The following is a 24,056-nucleotide window of genomic DNA, read 5'->3' on the forward strand; positions in this document are numbered from 1 at the left end:
TCATACTCATACATAGCAAGAAATGCATAAGACTTAAAAACTGTACCTATTGGCTTGTGAAACTCTGATGAAGGCTGCAAAAACCCTCCTGTTACTGCCTCTCTGTTGTGCAGGACAAAGCGTGTGTGAACTGCAATATCACAGTCAGCACAAAGGAATGGAAGAGGCAGGCAGTCCAGACACCTCACAACTACTTGTTTGCCACACTGACACACACGGTGTGACTGTGGATCCAGAGTAGCTAACATATTGTCTATAAGACAAGGCCTGGCCTCTTTCCACTTTTGCGAGGACACCATATTTCTGATCGCCCAGTGAGTAGCAGCTGACTCAGACGACGTCTCACAAGTCATGGCTGCGTCCTCTTCTCCATCCTCCAACAACTGAAGGAGCTCCTGACGAAGCACCTCAGTTCCATACACTAACAGAAAAAAAATAAAGAAAGGAAGAAACTCTGAAAAACACTCTAGGCAGTATGTTTCTTAGGACTCCACAAAAGCCCTGCATAACTCAACTATAACAACAAATATAAAAGTAAACAGAAATCACAATATATACAAGAAGGTAAAGTACCTTTTGTTGGGTTGACACTGGCAACATAACCAGGTTCTTCACGTGGACATTGATGCTGCTCTCTGGACACTGGGGGGGGGGGGGGGGGGGGGGGGGGGGAATGAAGAATATTTACTTACTGAAATTCTTTGGTGAAAACAAGTTGTGAGATAAAATCAATGGTTGTGTGAACACTGACCACGTGGCATGCAACTAGTACTTCGACTGGTTGATGGTCTTTGAGGAATAAAAGCTCCCTGTCTGTCACGTTTTTTCCAGCGCACTGGTCTTGGCTGAGGTTCACTCTGTGCATCATTCTACGCAATTAACAAGGAAAAAAGGGAACACCTAAAATACAGTCTATGATTAAAGCAAAGATTATCAAACATCTTAAGTTAACCAACTTAATTTGACATAAACTTTAAAAAAAATTCAAATAACATAACGTTTACTCCGTACAAAATATTAGACAAGCGTGTTCCCTCTTTAACAACTGTTTCCACTAAAAATGTTACCTGCATATCTTGAAGGAGTTCGTCAGCAGCCTGAAGCTCTTCCTCCAGCTCGGGATCCTCTGAATCACTCATTTTCAAGCTAAAGAGGAAAGAGATTTTTGCAGAACTCAGTGACATAAACACATAACTAACGCAATTCAAATGATTTTCAGTCTTGGCGCTCCGGTTAATGTTAGCAATTAACGTTAGCATCATCAGTTTGTAAAGAGCTAGCAGAACTCTTAGCGCAAAAACTGCTTTGCGCACCATGTGAGGGTATTTTGCAGCACACAAGTCCTTTAACGTTTGTAATAGATTTAATCCATCATCGTTGGATTAAATGGCTAATGCTGCAGTAGACACGTGTAGTCGTTACCTAGCAAGCATGCTGACGGTAGCTGTAGCCATTTTTAAATATATTACACCGTTTCCGAGATCAGTCACCTCTGTTTGTTTGAAGCTTTTATGAAAAACAAACTTTGAAACACACATCAAGGTATTACTTTAAATATATGTATTTTTTACATACCTGCATTAGAATCAATCAGTTCCGCCTCATTTTCTTATTCTTATAAATGGGTCTCTCCGTTCTCCCATCAGCCTTTGCTTACACAGGTTGCGTCTGATTGGCTGGAGCCGAGCGCATCCAAAACTAACAGGAGTGGTGAATGAATCTATAAATGTGTTTTACGTGTGAAATGAAAATAATAAACCTAACAAAGGATTATGTACGTTAAATCTGCGCACTTTCAGATCGTGAATCAGTTTGGAAAACACTGTGTGATGGCCACAACATGAAGCGATTTTATTGTTGAATTATCAGTGATACTTTCGTGTTTTTGTTGAGAAATGTTAACGATGTCATTAAAAGAAAGCATTAAATTAGGGAGAAAAACCCGTTCGCGGAGAGGGTCCCCGGTTCTCCAGTTAGATTGTGCTTCACGGCGTCATGTTTCGCCGTGACGGGGTTATTATTGGAGTAAATGGATGGCTGGAGCCTCTGCTCGAAGCGTCTCTGATCGCCGCGAGCGGGTTCATATTGGAATGAATTGACAACCCACAGCGTCACATAAAAACGTGGAAGGGTACCTTAGGCGTCAGCATGAGAAGTTAAGGGACGTGACAAATCGTCATTATTTTACGCGTCGGGAGTGAGAACGGGTTGCAATGGATGCTGGATGCCTGGAGATATCAGCAGAAGATTGCCAGGGATGGATCAGGCATGCCAGAAGATTCTTTCCTAGGTGTATTGCCCTAGATGACATAAGATGTGATGTGGATGAGAACCTGTGGCCAAATAGAGAAGACAGAGTAGAATAGCATTACTATTGTATGTGTATCAGTGGATGGTGTGTATACAAATTCTTGTACTTTGGGATTACTTAGTGCAGAAAAATAAAAATACATAAACAAATATTAACGAATTCTGCATGATGTCTGATTCATTCCAGTAACATATATTGAAATTATAAACAGAGATGTGTCCTTGTTTTACACAAGAAAACACTGTGTAATGCTACATGTTGTTAGTGTTTTTTAGGTCATTGTTTTGTGGGTGACAAAGTGTGTTTGTCGGCTGTCAACCTTTGCTAGTGTTCTGGAAGAATGAGTTTATTTGAGACCTGAATGAAGTGTTTTGGTAGTTGTAGTGCATTTTGAAGGTGAAATGAACTGCTTTGCCAAGCTGAAGGTCAGTGAGGAGAATTGTGTGAAGAGTTTTGCAAAAGTGACCTAAGTATTGAGAAATGTGTCCTAGCGGCTATAAAAATAAAATAAATTAAAAAAAAAAACTGTAATACAAAGGATTGGAGTCTGTTTTGGATTTTCACTTGTTGTTGGCTTTAATATGAACAGTCACATAAAATTCATTCAAATTTTTTTGCCTTTGCTTCAATTAAGAAGTTTCTTTAAATCTACAACAGCTTCCTTTTCAAAAAGTTTACTGACATAGTAAGGTAGTAGCAAGGGAACTCAGTAAGTATGAGCAACAGTAGCTTAGGGACACTTTCTCCAATAAAGAGGATTTAATCATCTGCAGTTCGTAAAAAGTGCCGTATTAAAAACAATTCAGCAGACCCTCAGAGTGCGGATACAAACTGTTTTCAGCTGTAGAGGTAGAGGTACGCTTCATGTACTTATCAACATACAGTTCAGAGGCTTGCATTAGAGAGCATTGGTGCTTGGGCATTGTCAGAGATTTACAGTTAACAAACAGTCAGGTGAATAAACAACAATGAGACACTTGTGTAGGTTAACGTGCTGCACGGGTGAAAAGCTCAGAGCAAATCACACCGAACTGCAGTATTCGTTTATTTTTATAGGTTACATCGTCAATATGCAAATATAATCACATTTCCTGTCACGCAGGTCCTGATGTCTGTCTGCATGCAAGCTGTGTGTGTGTGTGTGTGTGTGTCACAGAGTATGTGTGTTGCAGGTCAATTTCTAAGAATAATATAATGCAAGTCAACTTCTGCGGATATGTATTTCTGTGCTGGTCTCTTGTCAGTGTCACAGGGTCAGCTTCCTGTTTTAACAGAAAACTGTGTCTGGTGAAATATGTATAACATAACTTTTGAAGCATAAGCAAATAAAACAATAAAAACTCCCTGACATTCCCTCCTGTTGTTACCGTATTTCACCACTTCAATCATACTTTATTATCAGCTAACAATCACTTGCTTTCAACACTTTCAATTGTAGCATCATTCAGTATGTGTGAGTGTGTGTGTTCCTATACTAAATCTTCTTGTGGCAGTCCAACATAGGTGATCACTGTGGCCTGTACCATTTTGTCAATCATTGATCTGATACAGGGTAGAATGCATGTAGAGAACATGCAAAGCAATAAAAGAAAAACTCCTATCAAGACAAGTCCTTTGATCATGAGGGTCTTCCAGCTGCCGCTCAGCAGCCAGGTCAGCCAGTCCTCTGTGTTCATGACATAGTCTTGTTGCTGTGCATTACTCAGTTGTCGTAACTTCTCCAGGGCGGTGGTCATGGTCAAGGAATGCACGTTATCTGGAATATAGGTGCAGCAAGTGATGTTGAATAAGACACAGAGGCCCCCTCTCTCAGCGAGAATCATGTCCAGGGCAACTCTGTGTTGCATGACCACTATTCTGATCGCGTCGATTTCCTCATTCTGAGCCTTGTTTATCCATGTTGAGCTGTTCAGGAAAAGTCCAAATCTGTAGTCAAGAGTCTCGATTCTCAGCATGTTTTTTCCATTCCCGATCCATGGGAAAAGTGAGTGCAGGACTTTCTGTCCGGTGGTCCACAACTTGAACTCCGCTGGCACATCACTGCCCCAGATTGGATCATGAGGTTGCACGTCATCAGTGCTCCTCTTGCGTCTTGGTCGGTCCTGATGGAATATTCTGAATGTGTGGTCTGACACTAAAATTGGGGCGCAGAGTCCGGTGCTGTTGGGTGGGATGGTGAAGTATGTCTTTGAGCCACATGCCCAAGCTGTACCCTGCACCCAATATGTGCCATTCAGGAAGCTTATCCGTGCCTTTCTGTCCTGCGGCATCCGGAAAGTCTGGGAGCAGTTTTGGTTCATCCCCAGCTTTCTGTTGCCGTATGCGAAGGTGAAACACATTGGATGTTGTATTCCTGGTTCCCTCCTGACGTTGAAAGATTTTCCCTTGTCATTGGTCGCATTCAGGTGTACCCAGTATCGGTCATCACAGCTGTAGTTCCAGTCTGAGATCTCTGGTGTACAGAAGAGTAGCTCATTAGGTTTATAGTTGATCAGTGTTCCATTACATCGTCGCAGGTCGATTTTTGTGACTTGTCTTTTTAACTCCAACTTGAAGGCGAAGATGTCTTCGGGGGAACATGTTCCACTGGTGGCCTTGTAGAATATACATAGGGCTTCGGAAAGGCTGGGTGATTTTCCATATAGGGTGGCTTGCATTGCTGTTGTTGGGAGGTGAGAATAGACGTAGCAGCCAGTGTGGTTGTCTTCTGTATGTACTCGGTTGTAGACGTACCGGTACCAGGCATTGTTCAGCCAGGGGTGGTTGTGCTCTTTATCCATATCCTTTAGGTGTAAGTTGTTATATGACCATTTTTATCTGCAGGTGGTGCTGTGGGTCCTCGTCTTTCCAGGTGAGTATCAGTAGGCTCTCTAGGAGCGCAATGCCAGTCATTATGAGGACAAGGTTCTTCATGATGACCAGGCACACCCGGGCTCCAGGTGAGTAGACCACTGGCGAGAAGACAAAAGGGCGGGATATACCCAAACAGCCCTTTCCTCCACCAGGGAACACCTAGGAGTCGGGGGAACCGGCGTCTATGCTTGTGTTGTCACTCACTTTTTTGCAGTGGCTTTGGTGGATCCAAGATGGTCTTTCTGCTATTTTGGGCCTTCCCACCTTGGTGAACTCCAATTTTTCCTCTGGAGCACTTTAATCAGGATCCAATCACCTGGTTGCAACCTGCAAGATACTGGAGAGATATTACTCGGCAGTTTATTGTTTAAGACAATCTCTTTATTCTCAAATAATTTAGTCATCCACTCTGCTAGGGTGGTTTCTCTTATAGACTTATTAATAGGCTCACTAGTGAGAGGAAGCGGAAATTGCCTCCCGTGAACAATTTCAAAGGGTGTGAGCTTTTGCGAACCCTGGGTTAGTCGCATCCACATCTTCACCAGGCCCAAACACTCAGGCCTTTGTCTGATTTTATCAGAGTAGGAATAAAATGGTTGCATAAACATTTTGCTACTGAGATTGCATCTGCTCTTTTTACTGGATAGATTTCTGGCCATTTTGAGAACACATCCACAATTACTAGAGCGTATTTTGATGTTTGACATTCGTTCAGTTCAATAAAATCCATGTGGATTGTGTGAAATGGGTGCGGTGGTGTTGGGAAAAAGCCTCTTTTAGGCCTGAGGTTTCCCTGTGCAATATGTTTCTGGCAAATCATGCATGTTCTGATAAACTCTTGTGCTGAAGCTTCAAAATTTTGAGTATAGAAGTGTTTGGGGAGGATACTCATCATTCCACCCCTTGACAAATGCTTTAAGCTATTTGTCACTAATGCTGCTGTCTTGTGTAGCAATTTTGTAGCCGTGCTCCACACTTTAACCATTTCTTTCGCTCCGCTATAGGAGCGGCTTCCTATTCATCTCTAAGTACATCAAGTGGTATTAGCTGTGAAGTTTCAGACATTAAAGTTCATATTGGTTGCTGTGCGGCCTTCTTTGCGGCTTGGCCTGCGAAGTTATTGCCTTCAGTAATTTCTGAATTATCTTTTTTGGTGTGCAACGCATATTGACTGTCAGTGTGAATATATATATATCTTGACCTTTGCGCAGCATGCACGTATGATAGCCGCTAATTCTGCACTCTGTGCTGAAAAAGAGGAAGCTAAAGGTTTCGCTTCTAAAACAGTAGGCTGCAGTGTACTAAAAATGTCTGGTCGGGGTTTCATTTTTTTCAGTTAGCTTCAGCATACAGCTGTGTTCGGCACCATCTACTTCCGCAGGAAGGAGAGTGCTTGTCACAGTCAGGCAAGGCTAAAACTGTGCTTGTTTGCAGGGCAAGTTTTAAGTCAATAAATGCTTTGTCTGCCTCTGGTGTCCATTCTATTTCATCTTTCAGAGCTAAGTGTTTGCCACAGATCAAGTTTTGCAAAGGTTGGGCCAGCAGTGCATATTCAGGTATCCAACGTCTGCAAAAGTTGCAAAGACCTAAATAACTCATCATTTGTTGTTTGGCGACAGGCTTAGAAGCGTATTGTACAGCTACTTTTCTGCTGTCTAACAGCTGTCTGCCTTGTCCTGTCAGTCTGTGGCCAAGGTACGTGACCTCTTTGCTCTAAGGTCATGTACTAGCCGATATTTCCCAGTGTTTGCTTTTTTTTTTTTTAACTGGGAAAATCAGAGTATTACATGTTGCTTCAGTTGTTTTTATTAAAAGGTCTATTGTTAAAATACTGCACGCTTTTTCTTCTCTATAGATGCAACATTACATTTTCACTTAAGGCATGTTTAAATAATTTCTTGTTTCTCAAAGAATTCACACATTTCACTCATCTTACATATTTCAACTTTGAAGTTAAAGTTTTCTTATTTCATCTCTCTATATATATATATTTAAACTTTGAATTGCTCACAGTTTACAGCTCTAAAACTGGGCATTTGTAAATCATGTACGTGAATTTGCATATGTTGCTTTTGCAGTGTTTCAGACCCCTTAAGCAGTCAGTTTTCTTTCCCAAATTTGCTAACCTATGGGTTTCTTCCGACCGCTGCACGTGGAGAATTAATCCAGGTCTGTTTTGCTCCTGAAGAAACACAACTAAGACATTTTCATTATGATCCTGAGTACTTAAACTACCCGTTTCCCTCTCTCTGGTCAGAAATACCAACTCATGTTATGTTATGTGTATAAGTGTAAGCAGGTCTTCATTTCTTTTCCTATGCATGTTAATGTTCAGTGAGTGTAAGCTGCTTTCTTCATTGCCTCTGCATGTTATAATCAGGTGTAATTCATGCATCTTTTCACTGATTTTTTAATTCAAAACCATCTCACTTCTGATTCTTTCCAAAAATAATTTCACATGTAACACTTTGTGTATGTGTGTTTTCTATTCATTGATAGACAGCTCCCTGTGCTGTCCCCTATGCAGCTTCCGCTCGGAAACAAATAAATAAAAATGTTTAACTCGCTCATTAGCTTAGTAGTGTCCACATATTTAAATCAGCTTCTCAATCTTGTAGCTTTAGCTATTATCCACAGGGTTTGGCTTATTAATTATCATTATAAATGTGCTCTACATCTCAGTAATATTTATCTAGGATAAATGACAGATTTTCAAGCAGGTTAAGTGCCTCTATGCACCTAATTGGTTTAGATATTGCCTTTATTTTCTTCATCTCATATGTCATTATACTGAGTTTGAGCAAACCTTAAGCTTGATGCAGACTACTTCATAACAATTATCCATCTCACATCATACTGACTAGGATACTTCTTGTCATTAATATTATATTTTTATTAATATTATCATCTTTTTCTTTCTATATAATGACAACAGTATATTACAACATTTTATCAGTGTAAATTACTATACTACTACTGAGCCAATTTAATAGTTTAGGATCATCTTTTCCAAAGGAGAAACCTTTGGAATGCAAGCATGCTGATCCACACAGGTATGCACACATGGGTATTCACAGACGCGGACTAAAGCTTTCTTGGCTGCTGCCTCAAAGCACACTGTGCGCTGTCTATCTTGCGTGCTGCACAATATCGTTTATTATTTAGTAAATATTGATATCTATGGCTAGCTAGTTTATTGTGATGGTGCTTTGTTTTCTCTATTATTATGTTACTCTTTGTTGTTTGCTGTCTCCTCTGTTTGTTTTTTTTGTTTGTTTTTTTTTTTCTCCATACAGGTGACCCAGGAGTTCTTTTTTTTTTTCTCTCTCTTCCCCCCCCTTCTCACCGTCTCTTCTCCCCTTTGGTTTTCTTTCTTTCTCTCCCCCTCTTTCTCTCATTCATTCCCCCTGTCCTATTTATTAAAAAAAAAAAAAAAAAAAAATGACAAAGGATGAACTGAAGCTCTGCCATCACGTAATGTCGCATACTGCTGTTTCTGATGTCATTTAAAAAAAAAAAAAAAAAAAAAAAAAAAAAAAAACAATTATCCATCTCACATCATACTGACTAGGATACTTCTTGTCATTAATATTATATTTTTATTAATATTATCATCTTTTTCTTTCTATATAATGACAACAGTATATTACAACATTTTATCAGTGTATATCACTACACTACTACTGAGCCAATTTAATAGTTTAGGATCATCTTACTCAGCAAACAGATAATTTAGAATTCATCCAATCCGTACAAATTTGCTTTTTCTCTGAACAGGTTTGTGCCTACTTTTTAGACTGGTCTTCTGTTTGCCTCATCTCAGATCCAATCTTCAGTCACATTCATTCTCTCTGTTTCATGTTGAACCAAGTAATTTATTATTATTTTTATTTTTATATTTTATTTTGTATCCATCAAGGGCTCTGGGTGGGCTGCAGTCCCACCCGTCATCCAGGCTGGAGACATTTACCTTTCCACACACTTTCCTTGGCTGAACAATGAGACAGCCTTAATCTACCTTATGCATCTCTCTTTTTTATAGAAAAGGTTTTCATGTGAATGATTTCCTTTTATTTATTTTATACAATCTGGGCATGATCGTCATGCCAACTATATTTCATTGTTCAGTTCTGTTTGTAAGGTTCCTCTTAAAATAGTTACTGCAGAGGGACTGCAAACCATTTAGTTTCGTTTTGTAGAAGGTTTGATTACAATGTATTTTATTGAGTTAAATATACAGTCAGACCCGTGAAGCTGTCACTGGCACGAAGGACGAGATAAGTTATCAACAACAGGCTTCTACTTTCAAGCTATTCTTGAAAGCGGTTGTCGATTTTACGTGATGACGCACAACTTTTTCCTCATTCAGCCAGTACATGAGCTATCAACGGTAAACAATTCAGTGGAGTAGTTCAGACACCTTAATGTGCTGTTAAATCAACTTACTCCACCAACAAAACAATGAAAACAGTTTATGCGCGCAATTTCTATCCTACGTTAGTTGACACTTTCCGTACACTTATTTACTTTCCAGTAAAGTTAGACTTCCAGCCTTTTTTAACTGCAAAACGAGTGTCTATTACACTACCAGTTTCGTCTTACAGGCGAGTCCCTCATTCAGACTACCAGCTTTTTTTTTTAACTGCGAAACGAGTGTCTATTACACTGCCAGTTTCGTCTTACAAGCGAGTCTTAAAACTGCCAGTCCCCGTAGGACGAGTTTTCTTGGAACAGTGTCACCCTAAACACCGATAATTTTACGCAAGGTGTGTCAAATGTGGAATAATCACCTGGCTTCGCTGTTGCCGGTCTGTCAGGCATCTCTTTTCAAGCCCCAGCGCCGTGGGCGTGTATGACGTCGGCCAGGACCCGAATTTTAGCGTCCCTGGACTTTCAACCCTTCCTGGAGGGCGCTCTGCAGAGACTTCGACGCAGGCTTGTCACGGCGTCGGGACTTGAGGAAGGATACCACTGTGAAATGGAGCATAATATTATCATTAATACCAGTCCATTAACGGCTTCGAAGGACCAATTAAATGTCAGAGATTTACAGTTAACAAACAGTCAGGTGAATAAACAACAATTAGACACTTGTGTAGGTTAACGTGCTGCACGGGTGAAAAGCTCAGAGCAAATCACACCGAACTGCAGTATTCGTTTATTTTTATAGGTTACATCGTCAATATGCAAATATAATCACATTTCCTGTCACGCAGGTCCTGATGTCTGTCTGCATGCAAGCTGTGTGTGTGTGTGTGTCACAGAGTATGTGTGTTGCAGGTCAATTTCTAAGAATAATATAATGCAAGTCAACTTCTGCGGATATGTATTTCTGTGCTGGTCTCTTGTCAGTGTCACAGGGTCAGCTTCCTGTTTTAACAGAAAACTGTGTCTGGTGAAATATGTATAACATAACTTTTGAAGCATAAGCAAATAAAACAATAAAAACTCCCTGACAGGCATCTTTTATTTAGCATGGTTATACCATTGTGAATGTAGCTATATAAACATGCTCAAGAGTCTATCATATGTTTGACATGCAACTAAAAATTCGAAAATATGTTTTTAAATCATTAACTTTGCAAATTTAGAGGAATTGTTTTCGGACAACATGTGTGTCACATTTTAAACAGGGTTTGAATGATCAGCACTGACATACAGACATTTATGCGCTGGGTATAACAGACATGCTTAGCAAGCAGCTGTGTTGCAGTTGACTGGGATGAGCTGTTTGACATCCGTAGCATGTTTCCTGTAGAAAGGCATTTAGCGCCAACATCACCAGGTGGTTGGTTGCAAGCTTGATGTCGATAATAGTTTCCTCACACAGACCTGATCCTGTAGGATCCTGCACAACTGTGGGGGGGAGGGGGTGGGGGGAGGTGGTGGGGTCTGGATTGGCAACCATGGTGGTGGGGAGTCTGGCGAGTCTGAGAGGTCCCATGCTTGCATGTCTCCCTCTGAAAAATGAGAACAATAAAAAAAAGTACAGCTATATTACTACTGGCTTTCTATCCGGCTTAAAGTTTTTCCACACAGCTGTATGCTTTAATTCTAGAGTGGGTAACTAGATGACTCTGTAAGCTCTTACTGTGAGTAAAATCTCTGCCACACTGATCACATGTACGCTTTAACTGGTGTGTTTTTAAGTTTGAAGTCTGCGTAAAAGACTGACTTTCCCAAGCTTTGAGCGCTGACTTCTCGGTCCACGTTGGTCCTCCAGTGACAGAGATACAAACAGGCAGTCGTGAAATGCAGTCGTGGAACAAACTGAACCTTCGAACGTCCTCAATTAACACTAGTTGTAAACCCCAGGCTGGTGATGTGAAGTTCATGAACAAGTTTGCTCTACAAGCCGATTCTTTGTAGCGAACGAGACAAACTGGCTTCTGCCACAAGGAGATAAATAATCTCCCCTACCCCACCCACTTCAACACCTTCAGCCCCCACCACCTCCACCATGTAAACAGACTCTTTAACATACAGAATCCAACAAAGCAGCTGAACCAGACTCAGTGTCTCCATCATAAACCATACAGTGGATCACAACATGAAGCAGTTTAAGACGACTGTTGCTGTGAACTTTCACTATAGAAAGAAAACTGAACAGAACATCTGAATTCCCTCGATGGGCCTTTCAACAGTTTTAACCAGCTTTCCTTCCTGGCTTTGACTGCAGCTGTGTTTGACACAGGAAGACATTATTACATTCTTCATGATTATACTTTATTCTTTTTGGGGGAGGAGCAGCTTTAAACCTTCACGTGATTCAAGTCAATCCAACAAATCAATCTGAACGATCACAGGTGAGAAAAACTTCTGTAGACAAAATAAAATAAAACCCAACATTCAATCCACAACATGATTAAAAACATGATTCTCCCAAATTACCAAGAGCTGCACATTAACCACCACAATATATTGTCTTGATGCATTCTCAATCATCCAGGAAAATAAATCTCCAAAAGTTGATTGTGTTCATCTGGACGTAGCGTTTTGTGGGAGAACGTCGTCACTCATCCAGGTGACTTCTTCAGTCTCAGCTGACTGCAGGTTTCAATCTTATAAACAGGACATTTGCATAATGACTGAAACCAGCCCACTGAAGGAACGATGGGCTGGGAGGTCAGTTCCTTAATCTTAATTATGGTCAAAGGAGCTTGCAAAGAAAAGCGTCTGGACTTCTTTAACTGAAGAAGTCCAGACGCTTTTCTTTGCAAGCTCCTTTGACTACGATGACCTGGATGACTGAGAACCTTCGCAGACAATCATAATTATGCAAATTCTCATGACCATTGATCAACAACCACTGACCAAAACCCACTTTGGGTTTGGGTTTTGGTCTTGGCTCCCCGAGAAGCCTGCAGTTAATCCAAAATGCTGCAGTACTGACAGGGCTTAGTTGTTGTTCCTAGAGTATTTAAAAGTAGAATGGGAGGCAGAGCCTTGAGTTTTCAGGTCCCTCTTCTGTGGAACCAGTTTCCAGTGGGATTGGTGAGGCAGATACTCTCTACTCTACACTATCTCTACTTTGAAGATTAGGCTTCAAACTTTCCCTTTTACTAAAACATATAGTTAGGGCTGGACCAGGTGACCCTGAATTCTCCCTTATTTATGCTGCAATAGGTGTAGGCTGCTGGGGGATTCCCATGATGTGTTGAGTATTTCTTCCTCAGTCAGCTTTCTCACTCACTATGTGTTAACAGACCTCTCTGCATTCAATCATACTTGTTATTAATCTCCGTCTGTCTTCCACAGCATATCTTTATCCTGTTTTCCTTCTTTCACCCCAACCGTCTGTGGGGTGAAAGAAGAACCTGAACCTGGTTCTGTCGGAGATTTCTGATTTCTTCCTGTTAAAAGCGAGATTTTCCTTCCCATTGTCACCAAAGGGATTGTTGGGTTTTGTATGTATTATTGCAGGGCAGGGGGTCCACTACCTCCATGATCCAATCTGGAGCCCCTAACCCTAAGGGTACATCTTTCACCATCTTACAATGCTGGGATTGCAGCCATTCCCCAACTCTCTGTGAAGGGTACTCGTTGAATTTGATCAATGGTCATGATTTGCATATTAATGATGAAGAAACTGACCTTACAGCCCATTGTTCATTCAGTGGGCTGTTTTCAGTGTGCAAATGTACTGTTTACTGAGAAGTCACTTGGAACACTGAAAACGCCAAAACGAATCAATTATTTTGGTACAAACAATTGACCACAAAAAAGACTCAATATTCAGGAAAACTCGGAAGTGCTTTAAACTGTGCAATAAATATTTATGACAAACTCGAAACAATGTAACTTAAAACATACTGCAAAACAGTGCTGGCTCTCATTTCAGTGGGAGAAATTTTCATGGACATGTGCAGCTAGAATTTTACTTTGGAGGAAATGGGGTCAATGAAATTTTTAAGCATGTGCCCAAATGTCCGATGGATGGATGGACCTTTATTAATCCCTCGGCTCGGTTCCTCCGGGAAATTCAGTTTCCAGTAGCACAGCACCGACAGAAGTTGCATGTTACAGATACGCTAAGGGAAATGAGAGTAAGGATATAAGCACACAGCCCCACTCCACTGACGACCTGCTGCTGGCCAACACCCTCAACGACCTTTACTGCTGGTTTGATGAGACGTCAAGCAGCCTTGACACCTCCACCTTCCCCAACAATAGAGACACTTTGGTCCATCATCCCCCCCACCTCCCCACTCCCACCAGCACAGAGCCATCACCACCATCAAAGACTTCACCCACAGGAGCTCCCCCCTCACTCCACAGCTATGAGGATTTCACACCACCTTCTCCCACTACAACCCTTCATATTCATGAAGCAGATGTGAGGAAGCAGTTTAACCCTTTAGACCTACCACAGAACCAAGTCTGCCTGAGCTTATCGTTATATTTTTACATGTTGTAGTGCCATTTCTGGGAGTATTTCAAGTTGCTATACATCAATACAACCATTATATCCCAAATGTTTATTTTTACACAAATTTCTAGTTAAAGAAATTTCAGAGGTTCATCCCTCAAAATTGGAAATGTAAAAAAGTTGCATAAAACAGTTTCCAAATTAATTTTGAGTGTCTTCATAGTTTTATTTTTGAGATACACCAATTTGTATATACTGCAGCCACCAACTTTGAAATTCTCATTTACATGACTTATTTAAACATTCTCGTCTTGAATGCAAAATTCTTAAAAACATATTTTATCCTTTTAAGAGTAAATAAATCTGAAAGCTGTTCCATCCTAAAAGAGTACAACAATGTGTAGTTTAGCTTTTTGAATTTGTCACATGTGTGGAAAAGCATGAGTGAGTCTTTCTTTCTTTCTCTACAGGAACACAGAGAGAGTTATTCCCTGTACTGTAAGGACACATTCAGCATTGTGCAGTAAATCCAGATCAGCCCAGTTAAATGATTACATGGATGTGAGTGTGATCGTCAGAGCAGCACTGATCAGTGTCAGGTTATAATGACCAAGGTGTACACAAACACTAAGTTTGAGTGTGTGCAGTGAGACTTCAGTCAAAGCATTTAACTGAGGTGTGAAAAAATAAGCTGAACTCTACAGCTTGTTGTGGTCCCCTGTGGCTTGACACGCCTTCCATCTGTTCTCCAGCATTTTAAATTACAGTCATAAAATATCTCCACATGTTGCTCCTCTTTCTCACTCTCTGCAGTCCAAATGCGTCTTCTGAGCGCATCTGAGTCACGTGACGGCACAGTAACAAATCCCAGCAGGGCAGGAAGAAGGGGGCGGAGCAAAGTGCGTCTGCCGCATAAGAAGAGGTGCTCACACAGACAGAGCTGCTTTTTCATCCACAGCGATTAAAGAAGTAAATCTACAGGAGAGAAACAAACTAACGTATCGATCAACAACCACTACCAACATCTGGATAAATATCTGCATCGATCCGCCCAACCTTGTCTCCTGGATCGTAGCTGAGATCAGCGTGAACCACGTGGGTCTCTGCTCCCTGATCTGTTTCCTGTGTTTGGAAAGAGTTCCAGCTTCATCACGGAGTTTCTCTCGGTTTGTGGGCTCATCTAAAGGTAAGCACCGAGCTAACTTCAACACTTGATTTACTAACCCTGCGCAAATTTGCAGAAATCCCCTGAACCCAACACCTACTAGAATTACTGACTTTTTTATTTTCTGGTGAAAGTCCCGAGGTGTTAATCACCCCTGCTGAGATTTGTACAGGTCATATGCTCGATTCACATCCTGCTTTTGTTGTGCAAAGCACCCATTGTCTTTGAGGCCTGGCAGATTTCCTTTTGCACACACATACAAACTGTCACGGCTGGCGGAGGGAGCCGTGTGGTGTGGAGGAAAAGGAGGACCCAAGATGCAGCAAACTGATGATATGAGTGACGTTTATTCACAGAGGTGGAACGAAACACCATAGAACGCAGATGAATGCAGAGATACAGAGGAATGCAGAGATACACGGAGGACCGCAGATAACGCAGTGATACATGGATGAACGCAGACGAGCCGACAACAAACACAGACCGACACCCACTATATATACACACACACGGTAATCGGGTGATCGCACACAGGAGGGAAGAACAGCTGATCTGAATACACATAATGACTGGAGGACACAAGCTGAACACAATGACACAGATACAGACCTTCAGAATGGAACAGGAAATCCAGAACACGAGCCTTCAAAGTAAAACAGGAAACACAGACTGATTTACAACACTACACGGGGACATGAACAGAGCACCAAGGACAGACACAGGTAGGGCTGACAATACACCAAACTTCAGGTTAACCCCTAAACAAATCAGAATAAACACAAAACGCTGGGTCAACGACCCAGGACCATGACACAAACGCTGCAAATCTGTGTTTATTTGACAGTGTAAGACAAAAGCAGCAAAAATAAAAACTGTTCCAAGAGTACAGTCTTAAAGGCTCACTATACAAACAATCTGGAGACATAAATATGGACACGTGTATTGAAAAATATTGATATATATATATTAGGGCTGCCACGATTAGTCAACTAGTCACGATTACGTCAACAATCAAAATCGTCAACGACTAATTTAATAGTCGATACGTCGTTTGAAGCTATTTAAGATCCCAAAAGACGCAGGAATAAGCAGTAGGTTTAAAGATTGTAATAACGGACTGAAACAGAAGATGGCAGCACTGCATGTACAAGGATGCCAGCTGCCATAAAACCCAGAAGAAGAAGAAGCAGCTTGCTGTACCTAGCTGTGTCCAAGTTCAGCAACCGCATCTTCCTGTGCCCGCATAAAAAAAAGTGTACATGTATGTATGTATGTGTGTGTATATATGTGTGTGTGTGTGTGTGTGTTTGTATATATATATATATACACACACACACACACACACACACACAAATGCATGTAGATATGTTGAAACGGGTGGGGTAAGGGGGGGTTATTTATCTTCTCGTGACAGAAGCCAGTTTGTCTCGTTCACTACAAAGAATGGACTCTTAGAGCAAACTTGTTCATGAACTTCACATCACTACCAGCCTCGGGTTTACAACTAGTGTTAATGGAGGGAGTTTGAAGGTTCAGTTTGTTTCACGACTGCATTTCACACTGTCCCGATCCTTTTATTTGAGTTCGAGAAAAAACAACCAACACTCCAGAGAAGTCCAGTCAAACAATGATTTATTGATTACACGTACGCGGGAGAGGTCTGCAGCGTCACTCACTTACAGAGGTCTTAACTAGGAAGCACACATCACACTACTTTTGTATATTAAAGTCCAGCGTCACAATACGTAAGCAGACATAATATGCGTCAGTTACAGTTAGAAACAGTTAGACACATTTCCTTTTTTAACTCTCTTGACTTGTATAACACTTCCTCACCGTCTCACACTATAGATGTGTCACAAAACGTCGGCTGCATCCTACGGAGGCCGCATTTGAAGGCCGATTACGTCACAGCCAGGCGACGAAGGCTGTCCCAATTCGTCGACTCCTTCAAATGCGGCCGACAAATGCGTCCTTCATTTCCCCGAATTTGAAGGATGTGTCGGGTGTGTCCTTCGTGGCCCACCATATCCCAGAATTCATAGCGTGGGACAGCCAAATTTCAGCTGCCAACAATGGCGGCCGCTGCTAAGTTTTAAAATTAGTCTTATTACTCTTATTACTCAACTTTTAACATATTTTCAGGCGAGATTGTAGCTGTGTAAAATACAAATATCTGCTCAGTTTATCAAGACATCGCATATTTGCAAAAATGTGCCAACGTTTTTGGAGACGTCTGTTACCCACCAGCTCGATAGCAAGCCGGGGGTTCAATGGTCACTTCAGCCGGCGAGAGCAGCGGACTCCTGGCTTCATCGTTTTCAGACCCCCGCTTTTTCGCTACTCAAGTTAAACATGATATATAAGTCACTTGGACAACTTAAAAATGTAATTGTTTGCCTTTTTTCGTTGTTTTATTTGTTCCAGAGTAAATCGGTTTGGCTGAGATCAAAGTTATTAGATTATTAGAGTAAATAAAACTTTATTAATCCATCGGGTGGGTTCCTCCGGGATTTTCACACAGCTGAATAAACGTTAAACAGAAAACTGATTAAACAGAAGTGTGAGACGGTCGAGAATTTATGCCAGTGTCCTGTTATATTTTAGATAGCAAGGAGCAGACGGCCGAGTTTATTAAACTCCACCAAGACAGCGGTGACGCAAATTTGAAGGCTAGACTATCCCATTTCGCAACCTCGCACTTCCGGCCTTCTCGGTCTTTGAAGGACCCGGCCCACGTAGACCGCGAAGGCCGGGGTCCTCCGAAGGATGCAGCCGACGTTTTGGGACACAGCTTCTGTGTTTCCTGCTTTTTTTTCTCCTGTGACATCCTGTGCTAATCTCACTGAGCAGGCGTACAGGCACTTTGCAGGCCAAATGTCTCTCACCTTTGCCCTAGAAACAAGTCTAATATTTATCTGTGTCTGTAAGTGTGTTTGCATTGACCCTCAAAAGACTGAATGCCAACTCTCATGAGCACATTTGCAATGTGTGTATGAAAATAAGTGTAACTACTTATTTAATAAAAGGTCACAAAATACCACTAATAAAAGGCCGGTTAGAATAATGTATTTCCCACAACTCACTGCCTCTGTTTGTATCTCTGTCACTGCAGGACCAACGTGGATCGAGAAGTCAGCGCTCTCAGGAGCCCGACAAATTCGTTGAAGAAAGAAGTGGAAGAAAAAAATACAACTGTGACAAGTTTGGGAAAGATTTTACTGTGAAAGCTTCCCTAAAAATGCATCAGGTCATCCACACTGGAGAGAGACCGTTCAGCTGTGACGAGTGTGGAAAGTCTTTTACCCAATCTGGACACTTAAAAAGACACCAACTGATCCACACTGGAGAGAGACCGTTCAGCTGTGGAGACTGTGGAAAGTCTTTTACCCACTCTGGAAGCTTAAAAACACACCAACTGATCCACACTGGAGAGAGACCGTTCAGCTGTGGAGACTGTGGAAAGTCTTTTACCCACTCTGGAAACTTAAAAAAACACCAACTGATCCACACTGGAGAGAGACCATTCAGCTGTGATGAGTGTGGAAAGTCTTTTACCCAGTCTGGAAGCTTAAAAACACACCAACTGATCCACGGTGGAGTTAAAGCGTACAGCTGTGAAGAGTGTGGGAAGGATTTTCTTAAGAAGGATTCACTACAAATCCATCAGGTCATCCACACTGGAGAGAGACCGTTCAGCTGTGACTTGTGTGGAAAGTCTTTTTCCTGGAAGAAAGCCCTAAAAAGTCACCATCTCATTCACAGTGGACTTAAAGCGTACAGCTGTGATCAGTGTGGCAGAGCTTTTACTCGCAGTAGCAGCTTACGGAGTCATCTAGTTACCCACTCTGGAATTAAGGCATACAGCTGTGACTTTTGTGGAAAAACTTTCAGCCATGTAGGGTACAGAAATATTCACCTACGCATTCACACCAGACATGATGTGTACAGCTGTGAGCAGTGTGGCAAACAGTTTGCTACAAACAGAAAGTTACGATGTCACATGTTTACCCACTCTGAGGAGAGACCTTATAAATGTGACCTGTGTGAGAAGACTTTTAAATCTCCACATTCTCTGAAAGCACACCAACAGATCCACAGTGGAGAGAGATTGTTCAGCTGTGATGAGTGTGGAAAGTCTTTCACCTTATCTGGAAGCTTAAAAAAAACACCAACTGATCCACACTGGAGAGAGACCATTCAGCTGTGATGAGTGTGGAAAGTCTTTTACCCACTCTGGAAACTTAAAAACACACCAACTGATCCACACTGGAGAGAGACCGTTCAGCTGTGACGACTGTGGAAAGTCTTTTACCAAATCTGAAAGCTTAAAAACACACCAACTGATCCACACTGGAGAGAAACCATTCAGCTGTGACGAGTGTGGAAAGTCTTTTACCCACCCTGGAAACTTAAAAACACACCAACTGATCCACAGTGGAGTTAAAGCGTACAGCTGTGATCAGTGTTGCAGAGCTTTTACTCACAGTAGCAGCTTACAGAGTCATCTAGTTACCCACTCTGGAATTAAGGCATACAGCTGTGACATTTGTGGAAAAACTTTCAGCCGGATAGGGAGGCGAAATACACACCTACGCATTCACACCAGACATGATGTGTACAGTTGTGATCAGTGTGGCAAACACTTTGCTACAAACAGAGAGTTACGATGTCACATGTTTACCCACTCTGAGGAGAGCCCTTATAAATGTGACCTGTGTGAGAAGACTTTTAAATCTCCACATTCTCTGAGACGACACCAACAGATCCACACCAGAAAGACTCTACAAGTGCAGTTACTGTGAGGTATGTATTTTTATGTTTATCTTGTCAGCCCGACTGTTTGAAACAACTCTGCTCATCAAATTGTGTTAGCATGTTAGCAATTCTACTGCATGGAAAGGCAGCTCTGAATGATTATTCAGACTCTGATCACAGGTTTTTAGGGATAGTGTTTGAGAATTGTATTACTGTTATTGTAGCATTAAACTAGTATTGATTTAATGTTTTTACTCTTATCGTTTTTATAGCACATTAAATTGAGCTGAGTGTGATAATGTAAGCAGTAAAATGTAATTGGACTTTGGCAGAGATGCTCTTTATTTCAGGCGACGTTCAGGATAAAAATGTTGACGGACTGACTTACACTGTCTTTGTGTCTTTGTTTAGAAGCAGAGCAACACAGATGGATCAAGTTCTCAACCCTGTCATCGCTGTGGGAAAGACTTTTGTTGTGACCTTTGTGGAAAAACATGAAGTCATTGAAGGACTCTGAAAATACATCAACGTAGACACACTGGAGACGAAATGAACTACTGTAAACAATGCAGGAGAGGCTTCACCACTTCAAAACACTTCAAACAATATGAACTCATTCACAGTGGGGTTAAAAAGCATGTCTGCGATCAGTGTGGGTCATCCTTCATCAGTGCACGTCAGCTTGAAAAGCATAAACGAGTCCACACATGAGAGAAACCATACAAGTGCAGACACTGTGACAAAACCTTTTCGCAATCATGTGATCATACTAAGCATGAACGCAGACGCATGAAAGAGAACTTCATCTGTGAAAGAGTTTGAGTAATCTCAGTTCATACTCCACTCACAAACGATTCCATGTTACAAATAAACTGTTACGTCTTGATTCCCGCTTTTAAGTTAATCTTGTAAACAGTACATTTGCATAACGAATGAAACCGGCCCAATGAGTGAACAATGGGCTGTGAGGTCAGTTTCTTCATCATTAATATGCAAATTCTTATGACCATTGATCAACAACCACTGGTCAATGGCCATGAGTACCATTCACAGAGTAAAAATTTGCATAATGATTATGAAGGAACTGTTTTACTGTTACCAATGTTCAAAAACATTTACTAAATTATCTCCTCTGTGCAAACATCAGCGTGATGCAGGACTGAAATCATTACCATCTCTGGATCACAGTGAATCTGCATACTGGGTCAGTGACCTCCTGACCCAGTATGAACCTTCCAGATCCCTCAGGTCATCTGGATCCGGTCTTTTATCAGTTCCCAGAGTCAGAACCAGACACGGAGAAGCTGCATTCAGCTTTTATGCTCCTTATATCTGGAACAAACTCCCAGAAAGCCTCAGATCAGCTGAAACACTCAGTTTATTTAAATCCAGGTTGAAGACTCACCTGTTCTCAGCTGCATTTGAATAAAGCACCAAATCCACACTTTTAAGCTTAAATTTCAAAACTTACACTAACTACTGATCTTATCTATTTCTGATTTTATATGTTTTGATTTTATATACTGTTTTGTTTGTTTTGTTTGTTTGTTAAGTGGGTTTAGAGCTCTGGGTAGCTCCCCAACTGGGTCTAGACTGGGTCTAGAGAGTATTTTAAATTCAGGGAATTTAAAATAGAAAGTAGCTCGTCCACAGAAGGACTGGTAGCTCCCCTTACGATAAGGGTTCAGATCGCGCGAACAGGTGTGAAATGTGTGTGTTTACTTAGTTTGTTTGTTTGCTTGTTTTAATCAATTTTAAATCATGCTTTTTATTTGTTTTTGTTTCTAATGTCTCTGTAGGGCACTTTGGATCACCTTGTTGTTGAATTGTGCTATACAAATAAATTTGCCTTGCTTTGCCTTGCCTTGCAGAGACAGAAAGATCCTCTTCTGGTTTCAGGGTCAGACTTAAATCTTTGAGATCAGGCTCCACAGAGTTCAGGTGGAGTCTTCTGTAAAGATCTGATTAGGCACCTATGAAAATGTGCCTCTCGTTACATTTTAAGCTTTCTAAACTGTTCTACTGTAGTGTTTGTGTTGAGTGGTTAGCTTTGTTCCAGCAGTTTGATTAAGAAATCTGTTTCCTGTTATATTTTTATTGAATGCATTGATCCATGTGTTCTGCAGTTTTTTTTCAGCTTGTTTGTGTAATGAAATCCTGCAACAGTTAAACCAAAATTTTACATGTTAAATAAAGAAATGGTTTACTGACAAAGAGTTTGAGCCGTGATGTCATTTCCTGTATATCAGAGCAACACCTGAAGTGACCAGTGTTTAAAGTCAGAGTCAAATTTTGTGTCAGCATGACCTTGTCAAAACTGCTTGGCGATGCTTCACTATGTTATCTGCTAATTGTTGGGGCGTAGAAGGACGAAACTCCCAGGGTGACCAGTGCCAGGAGCTTCCTGATGCAGAGAGTTGAGTGTGGGGGATATAAAAGAGAAGCTCCTGCATTTCAGTGGAGACTGTTTGTAAGATGGGAAGCTGGCTAAAATGAAAGCCATTTTTATTTTCAGCCATTTTCCATCATGAAGGTGTCGTGGAATTTTTCATAAAGTCTGCAAGACTTCCCCTTTCACATCCAAGGCCAGAGCTATTGCTACACTCATATGGAAAACGATTCCATTTACATTTGGGTCTGCGGTCCCCCCTGCACTTTGCTTTAGCTATGGAGCCACTACCCATTGCAATTAGTAACTGTGAAACCCATCATAACTTTATATGTACATCATGTGGTACTGACATTGTCAGATGCCAGCCGTTCATTGCCTGCCCTGCTTCACCCCATCGACAAATTTGGGCATCACTAACCCCTCATATGGAAGCGAATAAGAGATGTGAGATGAACAAAATACAAGAAAAACTCATCCAAATGACTTCATTCTCAGTTAATGGCATGTGAAGAACAAACACATACAGTGGTTCCTTTCCTTCTTACTAGGATGGATGCAGAATTATATTATACAGCTGACACCACCTCAGCATTAAATACTGTTATTTTGTATTTTTTCACAGCCCAGTTAAAGGCTTTGGCTGAATTTACACTTCACACATTTTAATATCAAACTTAGTGTTTGTGTACACCTTGGTCATTATAACCTGACACTGATCAGTGCTGCTCTGACGATCACACTCACATCCATGTAATCGTTTAACTCGGTGATCTGGATTTACTGCACAATGCTGAATGTGTCCTTACAGTACAGGGAATAACTCTCTCTGTGTTCCTGTAGAGAAACTCTGGGTTTGTGTGCTGACGAGCATCACTCACAGTACGACACAAAGACTCACTCATACCTTTCCACACATGTGACAAATTCAAAAAGCTGCTGAAACCTTTAGAACATCATAAACTACACATTGCTGTACTCTTTTAGGATGGAAAAGCTTTCAGATTTATTTAGTCTTAAAAGGTAAACGTTGTTTTGCATTTAGGAGAATGTTTAAATAAGTCATACACACAGGAATTACAAAGTCTGAGGCACACCATTAACCTCAAATTTCACTAAACCTAACACTGAAACAATCTTCTGTATGTTGATGTGTGATTGTTATTGCAGTGTCAACTCCTCACGCTGAGTGTTCAGAGGCGAGTCCTCTCATTGTTCCTCAGTAACACAGTTTTCATCAAACAGAGCAGAAATGAACAGACATGAGCGTCTCTTTTCTCGGCTCTGTGTGCACAGCGAGGGACTTCTCTCTGCTGAATTTGTGACAAAGTGTTAGTGTGTTTAGTTTTTCAGTTGGGTTTTATTTCAATCATAACAACAGTCTCCTTCAAGTACTTTACATGGTAAGGTAGACCCTACAACAGGGATCCCCAATCCCCTGACTCTGGTCCAAATCTGGACCCCAAGAGGGTTTTGTCTGGGCAGCCGAACATTTTTTCATTTAGTATGTAGTTGGAGATTTTATTCCTTCCTGTAGTCTTGTTTTCTAATTCAAACGTGCTTTTACCATTAAAGACCCCCCCTTTTTTTTAAACCCATGTGTATATTTATAGCATCCTCCTTATGCATTTCATGCATGTGTTATTTTCAGACATATGGGGGTTATGTGACCCCCCTCCTCCTCATCAGTAATGATCTAGTCCGGTATTTA

The 24,056-nt window shown here is 41.2% G+C and overlaps 1 protein-coding gene and 1 pseudogene across 2 annotated transcripts in view; one reads left to right on the forward strand and one right to left on the reverse strand.

The window, feature by feature from the left end:
- LOC146661538 (uncharacterized) overlaps positions 1-24,056 on the reverse strand; it is a 91,870-nt pseudogene that overhangs the window by 2,192 nt on the left and 65,622 nt on the right. Inside the window, exons 3-8 of the transcript XR_014913425.1 lie at positions 9,955-10,135; positions 1,576-2,333; positions 1,068-1,146; positions 752-869; positions 574-642; positions 47-421 (exon numbers count right to left, since the gene is read on the reverse strand). The product of XR_014913425.1 is annotated as an uncharacterized LOC146661538 (transcript). The remainder of the gene's footprint in view (positions 1-46; positions 422-573; positions 643-751; positions 870-1,067; positions 1,147-1,575; positions 2,334-9,954; positions 10,136-24,056) is intronic.
- Positions 14,585-22,170, forward strand: LOC146661539 (uncharacterized). The gene is made up of 3 exons (XM_085418040.1): positions 14,585-15,219; positions 18,314-20,004; positions 20,368-22,170. Exon 2 carries the CDS (start codon positions 18,440-18,442, stop codon positions 19,406-19,408), a length of 969 nt encoding a protein of 322 aa, XP_085274166.1. The 5' UTR covers positions 14,585-15,219; positions 18,314-18,439; the 3' UTR covers positions 19,409-20,004; positions 20,368-22,170.

The sequence above is a fragment of the Rhamphochromis longiceps genome, linkage group LG9, assembly GCF_057381845.1.
Source record: "Rhamphochromis longiceps isolate RC_006_pf linkage group LG9, R_longiceps_female_GT1.1, whole genome shotgun sequence".
Classification (NCBI taxonomy): Eukaryota; Metazoa; Chordata; class Actinopteri; order Cichliformes; family Cichlidae; genus Rhamphochromis; species Rhamphochromis longiceps.

Bases quoted from the DNA above. Each gene is read 5' to 3' on its own strand.
- LOC146661539 (XM_085418040.1), top strand. From the start codon at position 18,440: ATGCATCAGGTCATCCACACTGGAGAGAGACCGTTCAGCTGTGACGAG.